The 18015-nt window shown below is 34.8% G+C and overlaps 1 protein-coding gene across 6 annotated transcripts in view; it reads right to left on the bottom strand.

The window, feature by feature from the left end:
- The window catches only part of PlexA (plexin A), a 263457-nt gene that overhangs the window by 61112 nt on the left and 184330 nt on the right, over window positions 1-18015 (bottom strand). For all 6 annotated transcript variants that reach the window (XM_029309200.2, XM_029309198.2, XM_029309197.2 and 3 more), the window contains one exon: window positions 9250-9432. In XM_029309200.2, the coding sequence (XP_029165033.1) occupies window positions 9250-9432 (183 nt within the window). The remainder of the gene's footprint in view (window positions 1-9249; window positions 9433-18015) is intronic.

Genomic DNA, 18015 nt, shown 5'->3' with positions numbered 1-18015 from the left:
CATTAGTATCTCTCTGTCCGACGGATTAATTAATTTGCCCGTATTACGGCATCGTGCCGGCGCGCTCGACACGAAGGATTATAATCTTGGCCGTGATTTCGCGAGAGTTCGCCACCGCGGAAAACAATCCGACATGCCGCGGCGGCAAGGGCATTTACATCCGCAGCACGATAAGATCGTTATGGCTGATTGGAATTTTCAGACGCGGATCCGAACATACGGTAATCCAATTGTTCCGGATGCTGTAGTCGCAACGCGGTTCGCCGCAGCCTATTATTGCGCATTGATGAAACTGTGCGACGAGGAGGCGGAGAACGCCCCCATTAGCCGCGTTTACGGTTCGTCCGTTCCCCGCGTTCTCCGCGTTATTATTGTCGAACCCGTCGCGCGTTATTGTCATCGAACGTCGCGACGCGAGAACGAATAATAAATTACGAGCGATCGATCCGCCGCACGTCGCGAATACGTGCGCGATATGACGCGCGATGCGCCGGAATTCTTTCCGTTTAACCGACTGTTTAATCGCGAACGCGAATCGACGAATCCGCATTAAAGCCTCCGATTAAAAGTAACCATTCTATTTAATGAAGCTCGGATTTACCAGAGTTTTTCTCGTTTTCTCTCCTTTTTTTTTTTTTTTTTTTTGGCAAATAAAACTTTTTTGCCTTTTTTTTTAAACTGGTATGCTAAAAATAATCGAACATTTTCCTGAATTGTATGTTCAATTTTACACATGCGCGTATCTCGTGAATGAAATAAAATTTCGTAGAAAATCAAGCTTGATTTTTAACGATAAATTTATCTGCGTATATTTGCAATTGATTTATTTTTAGGGAAATTTCGAGGCAGATGTAGATAAACGTGTCATATAATAAAGTATGCGGAAAATTCATCTGTAATTAATTTTGATTTAGATTTAATTAGAGAAACATGTCGTTTTTCAAATATTTCACTCTTCTTGCTATTCTGTTGTTTTGGGCGGCTGATTTGTAAATTTTGTCGTAATTCTAGCTCAAGTACAATTTATGTCCTTTACGTGCGGTCTATGTGACGCAAACCCTTTCGAATATCGGGATGATCCCGGGGTCTTGCGCTGCGCCTATCCCCATCGAGTTGCACGTTAATACCAATTAATTAACCGGGAATCCCTGAGTTTAACCCATTACTGCCCCTTAACCCACGGTCGTCGTCCTGGCGCATATGTTCTCGAAACGCAACGTGCGTGCAATAATCGCGAACACACCCTTCAAAGCGCATTCGGTGATCCCTCTCTTGATGTTCGTCAATCATGGACAAATTGAAACTGGTACACTTAATAACACCGCGGATCAACACTATGTTGCAGCTTAGATCGCATCGTGTGAGTGCTTTCCGAATCTATATAGGTTTGTGTTATGTAAAATATCCCGTCAATCTCGAGAATGTAAAACGGAATATGTATGTCTACGAATTATTAACATCTGTATAGGTGTTTTTTTTTTTTTTTTTCATTTCAATATTTACACACTGCTGTATTTTTTCTCCAAATAAAAATAAAAAATTATATGAGAGTTGCTGTTCAATATTTGTTAAATTACAGAATCATTTATTTATCGATCGATTTAATTGTTAGTCAAACTAGCTTTGTATCAAAATAATTTGGTAACTTAAATTTAATTAGTAGATGAAGATAAATATCACAAAATTTAATCAACTTGATAGAAATTTATAAATTATATAAAAATATTACACAATGATAAGAATATTTTCAATTATTACAGCTGATTGTATATCAGTAAAGTTAAAGTTGGAATTAGAATTAAAAACAAAAAATATGAAAGTGCGAGATATTACAAAATTACAATTGCAATTATGTTTATTAGTTTTCTACAGCGTAAATATTACTATCATATTCAAAATACACGAAAATACAGAAATCCAGACGATAATAATATTGCCATAGTAATAATAATAATAATTATTACTATTTTCTCATTACCTAGACTGTCTCTCTCTCTTTCTATAATTACGATCTGCTGATGTTATCGTATTTTCACACTATCAATAATACCATTTTCTGATTTTCCATTTCGATTTAGCATTCATTGTTGATTGCATTTGAGTCTTTTTTAATAAAAAGTCAATCAATCGACTGATTCGTTTTACCGATGATCATCCCTTTTTCTCGTTCCCAGGCTCGGGACAGAAACGTGTATACATAAGCGATTACTCATACGCGATACCCTAAGCACAGCCGTTATTAATCGTAATCCTCTGTATAGAATCGGTCGATTGATGGACGCTGGAATTAATCTACGATCCACGCGGTTAGGTCTATCTAGCTGCTCGTAGTAGCTAGAACTGATTAAATCGTCGTTAGATAGTAACCTAAATTCCACGTAGCGGAAATTTTCCAGAAAATACATATCGTTTCGCCCGATTTTTATCACTCACGAGGTCAGAGAGCTGCGGTAGATACATATCGATTCAAGCGAGCAGACGAAAGTGTTTTCGTGTGAACACTCGAAACGTAAAAATAATTCCTCCGCGGAAATTTTCAATAGACCAACGTTAGCGATATGCAAAGACGAGGATGGATGATCGCATATGAAGATTAATGCTCCAGTTAATTTGACAGTCAGAAGGATTGGAATATTATCGGAGTCGTAAATTTCTAACTACCATGAATGTCAAAATTGGATTTCGCGAGATATTACAGATTGAAGCGGCAGAAAGAAAAATGTAAATGAACATTTTATCGAATGCAGAGAAAGGTAATGGAAGCGTATAACCGTCTGGCATGCACTTCGGCAAAATTTGACGTTAACTCCCGTTATATCGGATATCGGAAAATCAAACAATTTTATCCAATCACATTCTATGACTTTTCGACCTGAAGACCTTCCGAATCGAACTACCATTTGACGATGAAACATCGTTTGCTCGCAGAATGCATAGTCGATTCTGTTCAGTTACAAGAAGAAAGAAAGGGAGAAAATTCCTAAATCTGTGTTTTCTTGTTCTTCAATCCATTCAGAAAATATCATTAAGTTTCCAAATCGACATTAATAGTTTCATATATAATATTACCTATACTTCAATCTTTTATTAGTTATTTTCTATATTCGAATTTTGTGTTAGAAATCATTCGAGTAAAATTTTGAGAAATGTTCTGTTTTATTAAAATTAAATATTGATTGTTGTAAAAGTAAAACAGTTATACAATATTTTAATTTTTAGTGTTAACTTCATTATATTGCTGGTTGATTAATTTTTCAACCTGCTCAAGAGCTGCTCAAACAATCATACTACAAGAAAAACGTCTTTATTCCATATGATATATTCCCATAATTAGCTGCGAGAGTTTGAAAAAAGCAGTTTCTGATATGCTATCACTATGATAAACATCAGTCGCATGTTGTTAAACGCAGGAATCGGCATACGATGGTTAATTATCAACGAAGCGGTAGCGCGGTCTCTCTCGAATTGCCTCGATCGATCGATCGATCGATCGGCTCGTTGTCGAGCTCACAGCAACTACGGAGGTTCTAAGATCAGCGTATTAATTAAGAGATCGACGTCGGATGCGTCTGCAATTAGCAGGCAAACAGAACCGAGAAACGCGGAAAATCCTCCATTGAAGGAGATTATAACGGAGTAACCAAACTCGGAGAGAGAGACGCTGTGCCGTCGAATGTCTTCGAGACCTGTTAATTATGGAAAGCTGCGTTGATTAATCGGAAGGGTAAACTCCGCTAAGCATATATCTTCATATCAAAGCAAATATTATACGAGTGAAAAAATTATTAGGATTGCTAAAGCTTTGCTGAGTGAGTAGTTTCAAGCTTACAAAATTGCTTTTGCACATAATGATAAATTAATTTTTTTAGGTAGATAACTGATAATTAATTGAAATTATATTAATTAATTAATGTTATGAAATGGCTGTTGAAAAAGATTTTTTTTAGAATGAACTTACGTTGATTGCAGCATTTTTTTCTTTACTAGACACATTTTCGGATAAGTCGAGAGACGTGAATTAAAACTTTGGTCGGTCCCACGATTCGTATTTTACTCGAGGCGATATTTGCGCGGCGCTACCGGAAGGGATGTCGATGGGCATGCGTAAATATATCAGCGGCGACCTCTCGCCGTGACCCTCAGTCACGGATTCCCGCATGATTGTATATAATAAGCAGCGGAACTTTCATTAACAGCTCGGGTGAGGCTTTGTACATCGTACTTCAATACCGAAATTTCTATAGTGAACATCGCATATATTTATTTGAGATCTTAGTGAAAGAAGATTTTTAAAAATTCGTGGTTACTTTCAACAGAATAGTAGATTCGCAAAGTTTTTTTTTCGATTCTAAAAACTTTGAAATTCCTGAAAGATAAAAATCGCAATTTTTAAAATTTTAGTTTTAAAGCCTCGATTATATAAAAATTTGTTAGAATGAGTGGAGCTATATAAAACTCGATAAAACGCAATAGATTTCCGAAAAGTTTCTCGATTCTAGAAACTTTGAACTTTCTGACACGAGAGATGAAAGATCGTAAGAATTCTTTCTGTACTGATTCTTTAATTCCTTGAATGTTAAGAATAATTGTTAGAACTCATGAAAATCTACCCAGAACTTTCGATAGAACGTCAGATTTCCGAAAAAAGTTTCTCGATCTAAGAACTTGGAAATTAATATTTGAGAGTTTTTTCAGCAGAACTTTGTTAAAAACTTATCTAGAACTATAGAACTATCTTAAATCTTTTCTCAGAACTTTAAAGAATTGCAATTGTTACATAATGTCGCGAAGTTAGTTCTCCGGTTTTTTCAAATCGTATTTTCTCTCTGCTTTAAATTAATTAAACAGAACTTTTTCTAAAAACAATTGAGAACTCTAGAATTCTGGAGGACATTCAAGGCTCCTGATAAGTCTTCCAATTTGAGAAAAAAATTAGCAGAAAAGTACGTCGCCTATTAGATTTTATCGTACACGTCAATACCTTGAGACTTACGCATATGTCACAAGAAATTTATGAGCGACTCATAATCTAATCTCAAAGCAGGAAGATTGTTTACCGGCGCATTCGCACACAGTGATTGCATAGCGTTGCATGTGTAAATATCTCGGGGATGACCTCACGGCACAACTTGAGCAGTGCCGGTTCGTATTGGGGTCCGCACGTTTTATACATATATATATATATATATATATATATATATGTATAAGTGGACGCGATCATTAATTAATACCTTCCGGGACCGAGATGAGAAAAAGAGGAAGAGAGAAAGAGAGAGAGAGAAAGAGAGAAGTCATGAATCAACGCCCGCCGCCTCGACGGTACGGTAAAGGCGCCTTCTCGTGTCGTGCTAGGGATCGCGAACGAAATATCTCGCCGCCACGGTGATGATCATCGCAATGATAAACAATGCGGTGCGATTATTAATCACCGGCCGACCGATCCGACGCAATTAGCCCGCGCGAGTCGATGCACTCGTGTAAAAGAACTTTATCCGCGTGCGAAAATTGCCGTTGCTTTGTATGTGAGGAGAAATCGTGCACTTTCTATTAATTTCAAACAATTATTATTTTCAATTATTTTCAGTTACTTTCCGTGCTATCAATATATTCTTAATTAAGCTACAACTTTAATTTCCATTAAAAAAGACTTCGCTTAGATGTAAGAAAGAACAGTAGATTAGCAAAAGTGAATGTATTTATGAAATATTTTATTATTTGTTTATAAAATATATATATATATATATATATATATAGGTGCATAGAATATCTAGTATTTTATATATACATTTATTTTCGTTAATCTACTGTCTTTCTTAGATCTAATTGAAGTCTTGTTTAATGGAAATTGAACTCGTAGCTTAATTAAGAATATATTGATGTCATGGAAAGTAATAATTGAAAATAATTATCTGAAAGATTTTATATAAAATATATAATATTCTATATAAAATATATATATATATATATATATATATATATATATATATATAATATATATTCTATATATATGCTCATATTAATATCGTGCATATATAATTATATCCCCAATAACACTACACCAATAATTGATAAACCATAATATATTGAGGAATGTTATTAGTGTGGAATGTATATATATATATATATAATCGATAATAAAATTACTCCGCAATAGCATTAACTTAACTAAAAAGCGTTTTATGAATTAAATCAATTTTATGTTAGTCGAAAATTAACGAATCTTTTCATTTATACATCGCATTTGAAATCAACGAAAGTCAATAATCACACTTGAAACATTGATTATATATATGTATGTGGATATATAATCTGTAACACATATACGTGTGTATACAGTGATCAATATATTATGATTATATTTTTGTTCCTATGCTCTCATATATGTCCTCTTTTCTCCACCGCCTCGGGGAGAATATCATATCCATAAAATCAATATCTGCTTAGTGAAAATAGAATTATTGACCTGATCACTCAATTTAACTGTATATCAGTTAATATTGAGCGCAGTTATAACAAGCACGTGTGTCATATATCGCCACGTGTCACACGTAAGAATACGCCCTCGTATTAGATCGCGTACAAGACGATATATAAATCGATCAATTAAATTGTATAATGTATTCGAAATATGACCCTTTGGTCTCTTTTGTAGCACGTCGATTCGCGTATTTTATCTCTTTTGTCTATCACTTATAAGCTCTCGCTCAATCTCCGGCCACGATGCAATCATGATTCCGCGACACTGATCATCTGATAGTATCGACAACGATACAATTTAATATTAGCGTATTTGTGACATATTGCTTTTGATATTAAATATTATATTGGCGTGAGTATTTTCCGATCTTGATATTAAATAGGTGTAGAGATTTCTGAAAAGTATATGTAGCAGAAAATCTTAATAAATATGAGCTCGTTAAATTTCTCATATTACACTCGCGATGATAGGTTTATTCCATTTATTTGATTAAATTATTATTATAGAAGTTTTAATTGTCACATGTGACACACATCTATTAAATGAAACGTCGCCGTTTTTGCAAAGAGTATTAAAAATATCAAAGTATATCGAGCATTGTGGTATTTAGTATTAAATGCATATAAAGGTACCGATGAATTACATTAAAATTAATAAAAAATATTCAATAATACATAGCTGGAGGAACAATTCGCGATGAGATGTGATTACATGTACCTAATGGAACGAGTTCGAGAGGAAATAAAGCGGAGATATTGCAACTTTCTGGCAACGATATTCTGTCATCTCATCGAAACGTACGCGAAAGCAGCTTTCACTGGGGATAAAATATTCAATACGCGCAAAAATCCCACTGTGTATTTGAACCTCGCTGAATTCGTAAAAATCATATTTTTTGCAATATCTCGGAAACAATCAGCATGCAAATGGAAAAAGTGAAAAATACGAGATCAAGAATTTCCAAACGAAATACTTTTTCTCGTCACAGTAAGCCGGATATATTGTTAATTATACATATGCGATAATTTTTTTCAGCAATTTGTCATGATGCAATATTCAATACAATATTACCAACATTCTTATTACACGTTAACCTTATCACATTTTAATTTTTATCATTATTATATCTTTTAATATATTGTATAAAACTTTTCAATGCAAAAATTTTAATTTTAAAATTTGAAATCTATATATCACAATGTGTTAGTATTATTATTCCTTTTCATCTCTCTTGTTAATATAATCTTAATTTTTTCGTGATTTTTGAGATCTTTTCCCCTCGGATCTAAATAAATCTCCTTATTGCGATAATAAGCGCGCACTCGCGTAAATCGATTTGACCTATCGAGCGAACTGATCGAACGCTCGAAAGGAACGTTTAGGTGAGCTCGAGGCGAGGTCTCGCCGAGATAATCCATTTCCGCTGAAATGGCAAAAGGTATAGTATTACGTCGCGAATCTTACAAAGCGAATCACGAGCCACCCTAGGTTCTAGATGTACCGTACCCGAGTGTTAAACGTCCGAAGCAGAGTTACACGTCGCTGTTTATGAGACCGATAAATCTCAGAAGAATACCACAAGTCGCGAATAGAGATTTCACATTTACAGTGTCGTAAATAATATAAATTTATAACGAGATATACGTGCGATGTCGCGCAAAAACGCGCCTATCATAATGTAGATATATATATATATATATATATATATATATATATATATAGAAGCACGTATATATATTTATACATATAAAATATATGTGCTCTTTTCTCTCTCTATATGCTATTACTCTGGAAATATACTATTATTTACAATAGGACAATCAGCTATATTTATCGTAACTTTCTCTATCGAAAGGATGATGACTGTCGAGATCGCAAATAAGAGAGAACGCGTTTCCTTTCTATCTAGCAGATAATTAATTTAAAGTCTCGAAAAATCATATAATGAGAACGATATCGCGATGGCTATTGTGAAAAAATTGTTTACGTCGGAATTAAGAGAGAAATTATTCAAAATTATATGTTTAAAGCCTGGAATATATAAATCTTAATAAATGAATATCCGGATGAATCGAAAGGAAAGAAAGCATGGGAATCCGTTCTTATTCGCGCATAGCGATTCAACCTACCAATGAAACTGTGTTCCTCTAAGAGGCTTCCCTAAGTATTATTTTAATGGCGGTGTACGATAAAATGCACCATCCACGATTCCCAATCCCTGCGAGTACACGCCGCGGTTTTTTCAACGTGCCGCCGGCTCTATCATCCATCCCGAAGCCAATTAAATGGCCCGTTGTAACGTTTATACGCCACGCTGCTTCCACGGTGTTTGATGCACGAGCGTGGTAATCGCATGGTGATCGCGATTAATTTAACGATCATGCTCTACGAAGATCGGGAAAGATTCCGATACATATGCGGGCGTGTGCTCCAAGATGGAATGACGTGTGCGCGCGTGCATGTGCATGCATGACTACTGAACCTTGCCATTTGATCCCCTGCTTCGCCCCGTTAAGTTCAGGGTTACTGAACTCTTCGCCTCCACGGTCGAAGAGATTCGGGAAGGCGAGTAGTGGGCAAATGTCGAACTACGTTTCGCTACTCGCGAATTCATTATTTTATGCAAACATTTTTTATTCGCGATCCAATTTAATTTACCCTCGAGGTTATTTTTTTTATAAAGATATTCTCATGTAACAGTAGAAACAATGACTGTGTCTTCTGAGGGATAAATTATCGAATTATCAAGTTAATTAATTTCGAGCACTGACCTTTTTGAGATGACCCTTGTTGGTGCCTACGAAGACGACGGTGTAATCGCCGGTCGAAGTGGCTGCCACAGCTGTCAAGTGAGTCTCGAATGTCAAAACGGCAGTTGCACCCATCGGCTCTTCGCCGCCTAGGGGTGTGTTCACGTCGAGACCACAGAAATCCTCGCCGATCGTTTGCAATTTCTGTAAACAGAAATAAACAAGACACGATGAGATATATTCTGGCAGCGACAATATTTGGGAACAGTTAATTAATGTAAATATTAGCCATTTATGATTAATCTTCCATACTTCAAAAAGCAGTCGTTCTAATTTTATTTTAAATTTTAACGATTCCGTTTATACGTGCGCTAAAAAAATATGTAATATATCGCATAAAAATATGTAAAATTAATAATAAATAATAAGTGTAATTTTACATATTTTTTTACAGCGTGGAATTAGATGGGGAAAAATATCTCTGAATTTATATATACATACAATGTCTATCATTCATAGTAAAAATTCACATCAAATTTAATTAACAATAAATCAAATTAGTTTCAATACTTTTGATTCGATAATCTCAAATTTTGTGATGAGAAGACAATATTAAATGGAACATACGAAAAAAAAACTTTTTCTTTAATTTTTTAATAACATATTTAATTAATAGTTATAATTTTTTTGGATAGGTCACAATTAAATCTTTCTACCCAAGTTTATTTATTTGATTATCTTTTATGTCGGACATAAAACTTAATATTCTGCCAATGAATATGTAAAGTAAGATATAAGAAAAATATGAGCGTCTTAACGTTAAGGATTAAAAGCTCGCTTTACAACGACTAATTCACCGCCTGAGGAAATAGGCCGCGACTGATTTTACTTGCAGATTCTTAACTTCGCGTGTTAAAATATATGCGAAGTATGACAACATAAATCTATTTTCCTGCGCTAAAGGAAAATTGCAAAATCATTCATCTTTCTGACTGCTTTACATATGTGTGTGCAAAATGTTATTAAAATATGAATTTTCTGCGGAGTATGTTGTTCCTTCTGTGTAGTTCTCTCGTCAGAAACTGTTATCTTTTATCACAGTTAGAATGTTTATCATATTTTATACATCGGCATAGATAATATAATATAGGAATATTATAAGAAAATTACACAAGCCAAAATTCGAAGCATCGTATGTTCAATTATTAATATTATTGTATACATATTGTACATTAAACATATAAAAATATCAAAATTGCACTCTTTCATAAATATATTTTATATATCGTTGAGAACAACTCCTTTTTATAAGAAAATAATTTTGCGGAGGGATATAAAAGTTTTACGTTCAAGCGATTTGCGCAGAAAGAATACACGGGAAAATGATTCACGTGAAACAAATCTCGATGGATATAAAATTGCAGGAGTGATTTCGCGGAGAACACGCTTCCTTTTTCCGGCGGAAAAGCGGCAGGTAAGTTAGCGAAGCGCGAAAACGGGGCGCGAAAAATATCTGCGGCTAAAATATCGCGGCGAGACTGGTTGCGATAAATTATCGCAGCGCCGACGATTAATTCTTGCCGGACCGACGACTAATCGCGTCCTACGACACAGAGATGCTGTTTTATTGTCTTTTACCGAACATTTCTTCTCTTCCTCGTGAAACTTGAAACACATGAGGCGTGAGAAAGGCAGAACTTGCCAGTAAATCTTCTCTTATATTTTGAATATTTTAAATGCACCATCTAAAATGTAGTCTAAAATTTTTTTTACGCGTGTAATATATAATTATAATTTTATAATATATATGTAAGAGATATCTCGCGTGAAATTTTAATGCCTGAATAATTTAAATAATGATAGATGTTTTCTTTTTAATTAATTAAAGATTTACAAGAGAATTGATTATTAATTGCCGAATCGGTTCACATTCAATTTTGTTCAATCACGTATCTTTTTTTTCTATGGGTGCATTCCGAATGCCTTCCTGCAGGAAACTAAGGATTGTTCTGCACGAGTCGACAGATAGGATGATCCCACCGGTCGGGCGTGTTATGTGTGCACATACAAAAGCGTATGTATCCACATCAGAGCGAACAAACCAGCAAGCTCGTTTCCCGGCGAAAGCATCGCGCGAAGTCGGCTCTATTTACATTCCAGAGTCGGTTTTACACCACCCCGTGCACACGCACACGCGTACACATATTACCGCAGCAAACAATTATTTGCATTCCCAGTGCTAATACGCCACCAACGGTGCGGAAGGAAGCGTCGAGATGCATTTTCGCTGCGGTCGTTCTCGGCGACGGCGACAATTGTGGAAAATCAGTGACGTCCTTGTGCGAAATCGCGCCCGAAGCTGCAGCCGCATATGTGCAATAAACCTCTATTCAATCATGCAAACGTCCGCGAAGGATACAAACGCGAGCTTGTACACAAATACAGCATAATATGAATTAAAATAATTTATTTTTCTATAAAAGTCGAGAGTGTGATAATAGTTATTAAAATATTAAATATACCTTAAAGAGATTCATATATATTTGGTATTTTAATATAAACGGTATATTTTCAAAGTTAGAAATAAAAACTAAGTTCTTTATATTATATTTCTTAATTAATCCAATCTTGTCTGCATTGTCATAAACAATAGAAGGAATCAACGGAAAATTGTGAAATTACTACGACTTGATCGGTCATAACGAATATGTTAATAGTAATTTGAGCAAAGTTCTTATGCTTGCATGCAGCAATTTGCATATTTAGCAAGGATGCACCGTTTTTCACTAATTTTAATTCCAGAGTAAAAAATGTTAATGCGCAATGTTAATATTCAGCCTTAAATATTCGCGCACGGGACTTCGAGTATGCTGGATTTACTCTCTATATCTTCCATGCAAAGGGGACGAGACTTAAAAAATTCATAGTATGCAAAACTTCATCTCGGCTTTTTTTCATATATTTTCCAGGCACAAAGCCGCTGTGTCAATGCTTTGACACACTTGATATTCATATGTTATCTGGCGAAAAACCGAGTGCAATGAATTATTCCGACAGGAATATGAAGAGCGCTCGAGATTTCTCATCTGACTTGTCCTTCGTCATTTAATTTTGGGTGAAAAAAATAGAGTAAACAGCTTAAACGCGGTCGAATAATTTTAATAATGGCAATCGGCGTGAATTAATATCGGGATCGAAGTATGTACTTTGGACGATCGCCTTCCGACAGCTTTACCGAACTGGATATACGCGCGGAAATGTGCTATCTAGGATATCTACGGATATCCTAGACGACTAATGTCAACAGAACTAATTATTGATCTCCTCCAAAACTATCTCTCTTCGATCCGATGCATGTATTATATATATATATATATATATATATTCGCTAACCAAGTCAATATGGACGGGAATAATTTCGGAATATGAATTTCGCGTTTCGTTTCTCTCTCTCTCTCCCTCACCCTTGCTTTTTTTTCACGTTTGAAACGTATTTCCCGTTGAACGATACTGTTGAGCAATAAAAAAGCACACCTACGGCTGTTATTACAAACGCGCAATCATTTCCGAAAACGTAAACATATTTTGCACGTACACGCCATTCTGTCACCGGATAAAATATTTTTCAACGAAAAATTTCGAAACTTTTATGTTTGTTGTAATCTGATAAAAAGACATATATATATGCGTATATACCATTTTTTTACGAATGCGTTTTTCCTGCCAGAGTCCCGAAAATTGCTTGTCGCTGAATTCTGCAAGTATGCTTGATGTACTAAACTGAATGATTTCCTTTAATCTTTTAGCTTTTTGCTAAAAAATAGATTCTAATTCAAAATTAAATCATAAACGATGATTTTTTCCAAATCAAATAATTTGAAATGAAGAATCTTCGAATCCTAATTGACGACACACGCGCTATATATCTTGCTGTGAAATAAAATCAACTCCAACCGATACGACGAGATAATTTCGTCCACGTGTAACTAAATGAATCCAGAATGGTTTCCGACAAATCTCGCCGGTTGTTGCGATATAAAAGCCTCGCCGGTGCGCTAATCCTGTCCGGCGGCGAAATCGAATGAGAGAGTGTCTCCCCAATTTTCGAAAATATGAAAATGCCGACAACAGACAGGCAATGAAATCGCGAGTGCGCGCCATATTTCGCCGTTCGGCAATCCGATTAAGGAGGACAATCCATTCTCTCTGTCGCTGCAGCAATTTTTCGCGTCGTCGTCGAATTCCCGCCGAAATCTCATTTTCCGAAAAAACGCTCTCCTCGTCGATTTACCCGTCGTGTCGATCTGCGTCGAGAGAGGACGGTACGATTTCGAGAGAGTGTCGGGAAGCGCGAGACGATCGCCGCATTTTCTCTTCTTCGATCCCTTTTCGTCGTCGCTGGCGACGACGACGTCGACGTCGACGTCGACGTCCTCGTCCTCGTCATCTATTCCACCTTGGTTTCCCTCCGATCGTTTCTCGCCTCTCTTCCATCTTGGTTTTCCGCCAATTTCGATTTTCGTGCACAGCGCTGCATCTCGCCGCCGTCGTCAGTAACCTGACGATATTTCTCGTGAAGTACGTGACACGAAGGTCTTTCGGTGACATAAATCGACGGCTTCGCCAATATGTGCAAAGCAAATATTTTCAACCGGTTGTTACTATGTTCATCTTATTTGAATATGCTTATACGACGCAGTATGCGTCGTAATATGTTGCGGTATAAGTTGTAATTCCGAATTTCATGTGATCAATTTATTACTACTGTAGTAGCTCAATTATATATTTATAGAAATTGTATGAAATTCATGGAACATATTTCTGATTATAATTTCGCAAAACAAGTAATAAAAGATTTCGATTAAAATAATTTGTATACATATATTACATTATTAAACATTTTTAATTTATATTTTTTTCAGTTATACATATAAAACTAAAATGTTCGAAAAATTTCATTACAGAAAATAAAATTTTTTTATTTTCTGAAAAATTAAATTTTTATTTTCTCTCTATAAACCTAATAATAATTCTTCGATAAAATTTTATATTATCAAACTAAATCTTCGAAATTATATGCAGTTTCGTGCACATTTGAATAAAGAATTAGACAAGCAAGTAGAAGATACGTTCCACGAATGTTGCACCATTTACGGAGAATTATTCGTAACTCGCAATTATTTATGAAAGCATCAATACTACAAAGGAATGCACCGTATGGAACGCCAGTGCAAATTTGCCCGATTAACCCTCTATATACACTCGCATGTTTCGCATAATTCGCAATAATATGTACATCATCGTCGGTTCGTGCGCCGCTACGACGGCGCAATAAGTTTTCGCGAGTGAATAACAAATGGCAACCGGACAATAAGCGTCGCATAATCCGCGAGAAAATACGCGTCACGCTAAATTACCGTAACATTCGCCGTCGTAACAGTATCGGCGAAACGATCTTAACGACGTTGTATGTCGCAACGGTAACAATGTGTGACTGTCGTCGCTCACAATAGAGCGTGCACATTTTTGCATTGCTGAACATTCCACGCGACGTCTTTTTTTTTTTTTTTCTTACGACGAGATCTCTTTTTCCAAAGCTGTATTCTAAGCAAGCGATTATTTAGGGGCGATTATTTAGTTTATATCCATACAGGCAATGGCGGCCAGCTCGAGTTATTAGGTCACTTATATCGCGAGTGTTTCTCGTTCCGCAGCGAAAGTCTGGTGAAATCGTTTCAATGATTGTTTTTTCATTGAATATTCTCTTATTGCGTCGTTTTCGGCACACAGCGTCATAAAATGTGTGACATTTCTTTTTTCATCAACAACGCAGATTTTAATTGGATTTCTTTTCAATCCAGATATGCAATATTTGCGCAAATTCTTCATAATAATATTATTAATCATCGTTTATAAAATTTATTGCATCTGTAAGGTAATTGGATAGACTATAATTTTCAGATCGTAATTTCTTTTGAGGTTTTTTTCAGATGTGCAAATATATAAAATGCGAATAAATTTGCCATTATTATGCATGGGCGTTATATTATATTATTTGTCAGTTATTTTATATATGTTTATCCACATAAAATACATTTCATGCGGTAATTAAAATATTTTAAATTAATTTACATAAAAGTTTCATAACAAATTTTACTCTTTTATACTATTAAGAAAATTTTGTTTCCCATATTTATATTATCTTAATGATGCTTTGATATTAACAAACTTGACCTATTTTAAAAGATTTTTGTGGCTCATTCTTTTTCGTTAAATTATAAAATTTTTCATTAATAATAATGATATCTTCGAAGGTACGAGTTTATGCTTCGAGTTATCGAAACACAAGCAAAACACGATGGATCTCTTCTTGCGGATAATTTTCGTTCGATATCTGTTTCATTTTCTTCCCTTTGTACCCTTCGTTTCATTTCAACGGTCGCGTTTTTGTCAATACGAGAAATTGATTCGCTTCGATGTTATCCTGTTTGACGGAACAAAGCAAAAAAAACAGTTCGAGGTTGATTTATTTTTCTGTCAGTGATCGAGCTGCATTTCGATACTTGTCCTTCCTCGTTATTACGTCTTCCGCTTTGTGATAAAAACGATCACGAATGATATTAACTTCTCGCAAATGATTCCACCGAGGAAGAATATCAATTTTCTTTAAAGCGTGACAAAGACGGAATTTGCTCAACATTAATTATTCTTTATGCAGATTTACCTATAAAAAGCAATATTACAAGAGATAATCTTGATACGGTTTTACTGTTAAGAATAAGCGATAAATCTCGAGATGTTTCCTTTTTATTAACGAAGCGAGTAAGCAAGTCTTCACTTTCGCATTGCATCTTTGTGATTTTATTTCGATATAAACGGATATTGAATTCAACCTTGGTTCAATTCGCAAACGTTATTACGACGAATATGATTGCTGAATTTTATTCTTATTGTATAAGTTGGTTTTTATAAACAAATTGAGAAACACGCAATATAAGTTTATTTTATTTTTTTATTTTTATTTTAATTTTAAAGTTTTTTATTTTATTTAATAAATTAGTTGTTACGGTTATAAAATTTAACTGAACCAGAAAACTTTAAGAGATTTTTTAGATTTTAATAGAACATAAGAAGATTAAAATTATAAATATATTTATACGCACACGTATATAAAAAAATTGTTAATAATATTCAATAATTAAAATAAAATAAAATTCTTATTTGGAAGAATTAAAATTCATACGCCTAAAATTTCTCTTTCTATACATCTCCCTCTCTCTTTTATATAAAAATTGTATAATCCAGTAATAATCGAGTAGATATGATCGGAGGCAAAATCCGATTTTAAACTAGGAGTAGCTAAATCTCTTTCAGTAGTGGCATGATAGTCAGAGCGCAGCTAGTTGTTCTCGACCTGCTATACCTTTTCTAACCAATTTTGAACTTTAATCCGATTCATCCCTCGCTTATTCACTCACCCATAACGATTTTCTAAAGAACTTATCTCAAATAATTCTCGCCAAGAGTGATATTAAAAATTTAGTCGACCTTAGGAAAGAACTGGCTAATCTTATCCCCATAACTTTTTTTTTTTTTACTCTGCTCTTTCCTTACACTTTAGGTCATGAATAAAATGATAGTTTCGATATTTTTCTCGCACACACACATAGATGACTGAACATTTATAAGAGCAATACTGTTCAAAACAGATACAAGCTGGTTTCTAGCGCATCGTTGGTGAAACGTGGGCGGACGAGCCCCTCGGGTTATAAACTTCTGAAAGAAAGGAGGCGTGGTTTTATAACGATTTATTGCGCACGGTCGTAATAGCGTGTAACGAGTCGGAAGTGGGTGCTTTTATTGCTTTCCTGCACAAAAAAAAAATAATAAAAAAGAAAAAAAGGAGGGTCGCATGCGCGCGTAAGTAAGGGCTCGCGCGCTCATTCGCAACGAAACGAGCGATTTTATTTCGGTTACCGATGCACCGCGGTTCGCCCTCTAATAGAAGACAGTTAGACAGAATATATATACACCTTATACAACCCCGGTCAAGTCGTTTCGAGAGTGTTACTTCGCCGTGAAATTCCGCACGCGATACCTCGTAAAGTGAATTGAATAAGACACCATTTCTCGCCGATGTGGAAATTAAAACTTTATTTTTTTACGGTAAAAAAAGGAAATAAAAAAAGAAATCATTTGAAATTTCTCGTTTGAACAAATTCTAGGAATTCCATAGCACGATGATTATAGAATTATGTGATTAAAGGGGACATTATTTTTCTTATTATATATATGTGTGTGTGTGTGCAATATTTTTTCTGTTCAATAATAATATTATTATTATAAATCATGTCAAATAGCTCGTCTCATACGTATCACGTTTTATTGGTTATTCGATAGCAATTTTCTAATGAGAAACTTCTCACATATCAAAGTTACACGATACGTTTTCTATCAGCACAAAGCTTTACTCGAAGTACTTAACAAAGTAACTTTTCTGATCAAATATAAATGTGCGCAGGATGGTTGTTATAACTCGACGATAACATCGTTAAATTTTGTAAATGCTGATGAAAATAAAAAAAATATCAGACGATTGTAGGAGAGACGATAATACAAAATTATATCATACAAGAATTATCCCATCACTCGCTAATTCTTCGATCAATTAAAATCTATTTCTATCTTAACGAAAACTCGATTGCAAATTTCATTTACTTATAAACAACTCTTCGAATTTGAATAGATATAAATTTCAAATCGAATGATAAATTCAGCACAATGTAA

Source organism: Nylanderia fulva, unplaced genomic scaffold (assembly GCF_048542155.1).
Source record: "Nylanderia fulva isolate GAGA-0341 unplaced genomic scaffold, ASM4854215v1 Scaffold19, whole genome shotgun sequence".
Taxonomy (NCBI): domain Eukaryota; kingdom Metazoa; phylum Arthropoda; class Insecta; order Hymenoptera; family Formicidae; genus Nylanderia; species Nylanderia fulva.
The sequence above is the reverse complement of the archived record's forward strand: the minus strand, read 5'-3'. Positions and strand labels throughout refer to the sequence as shown.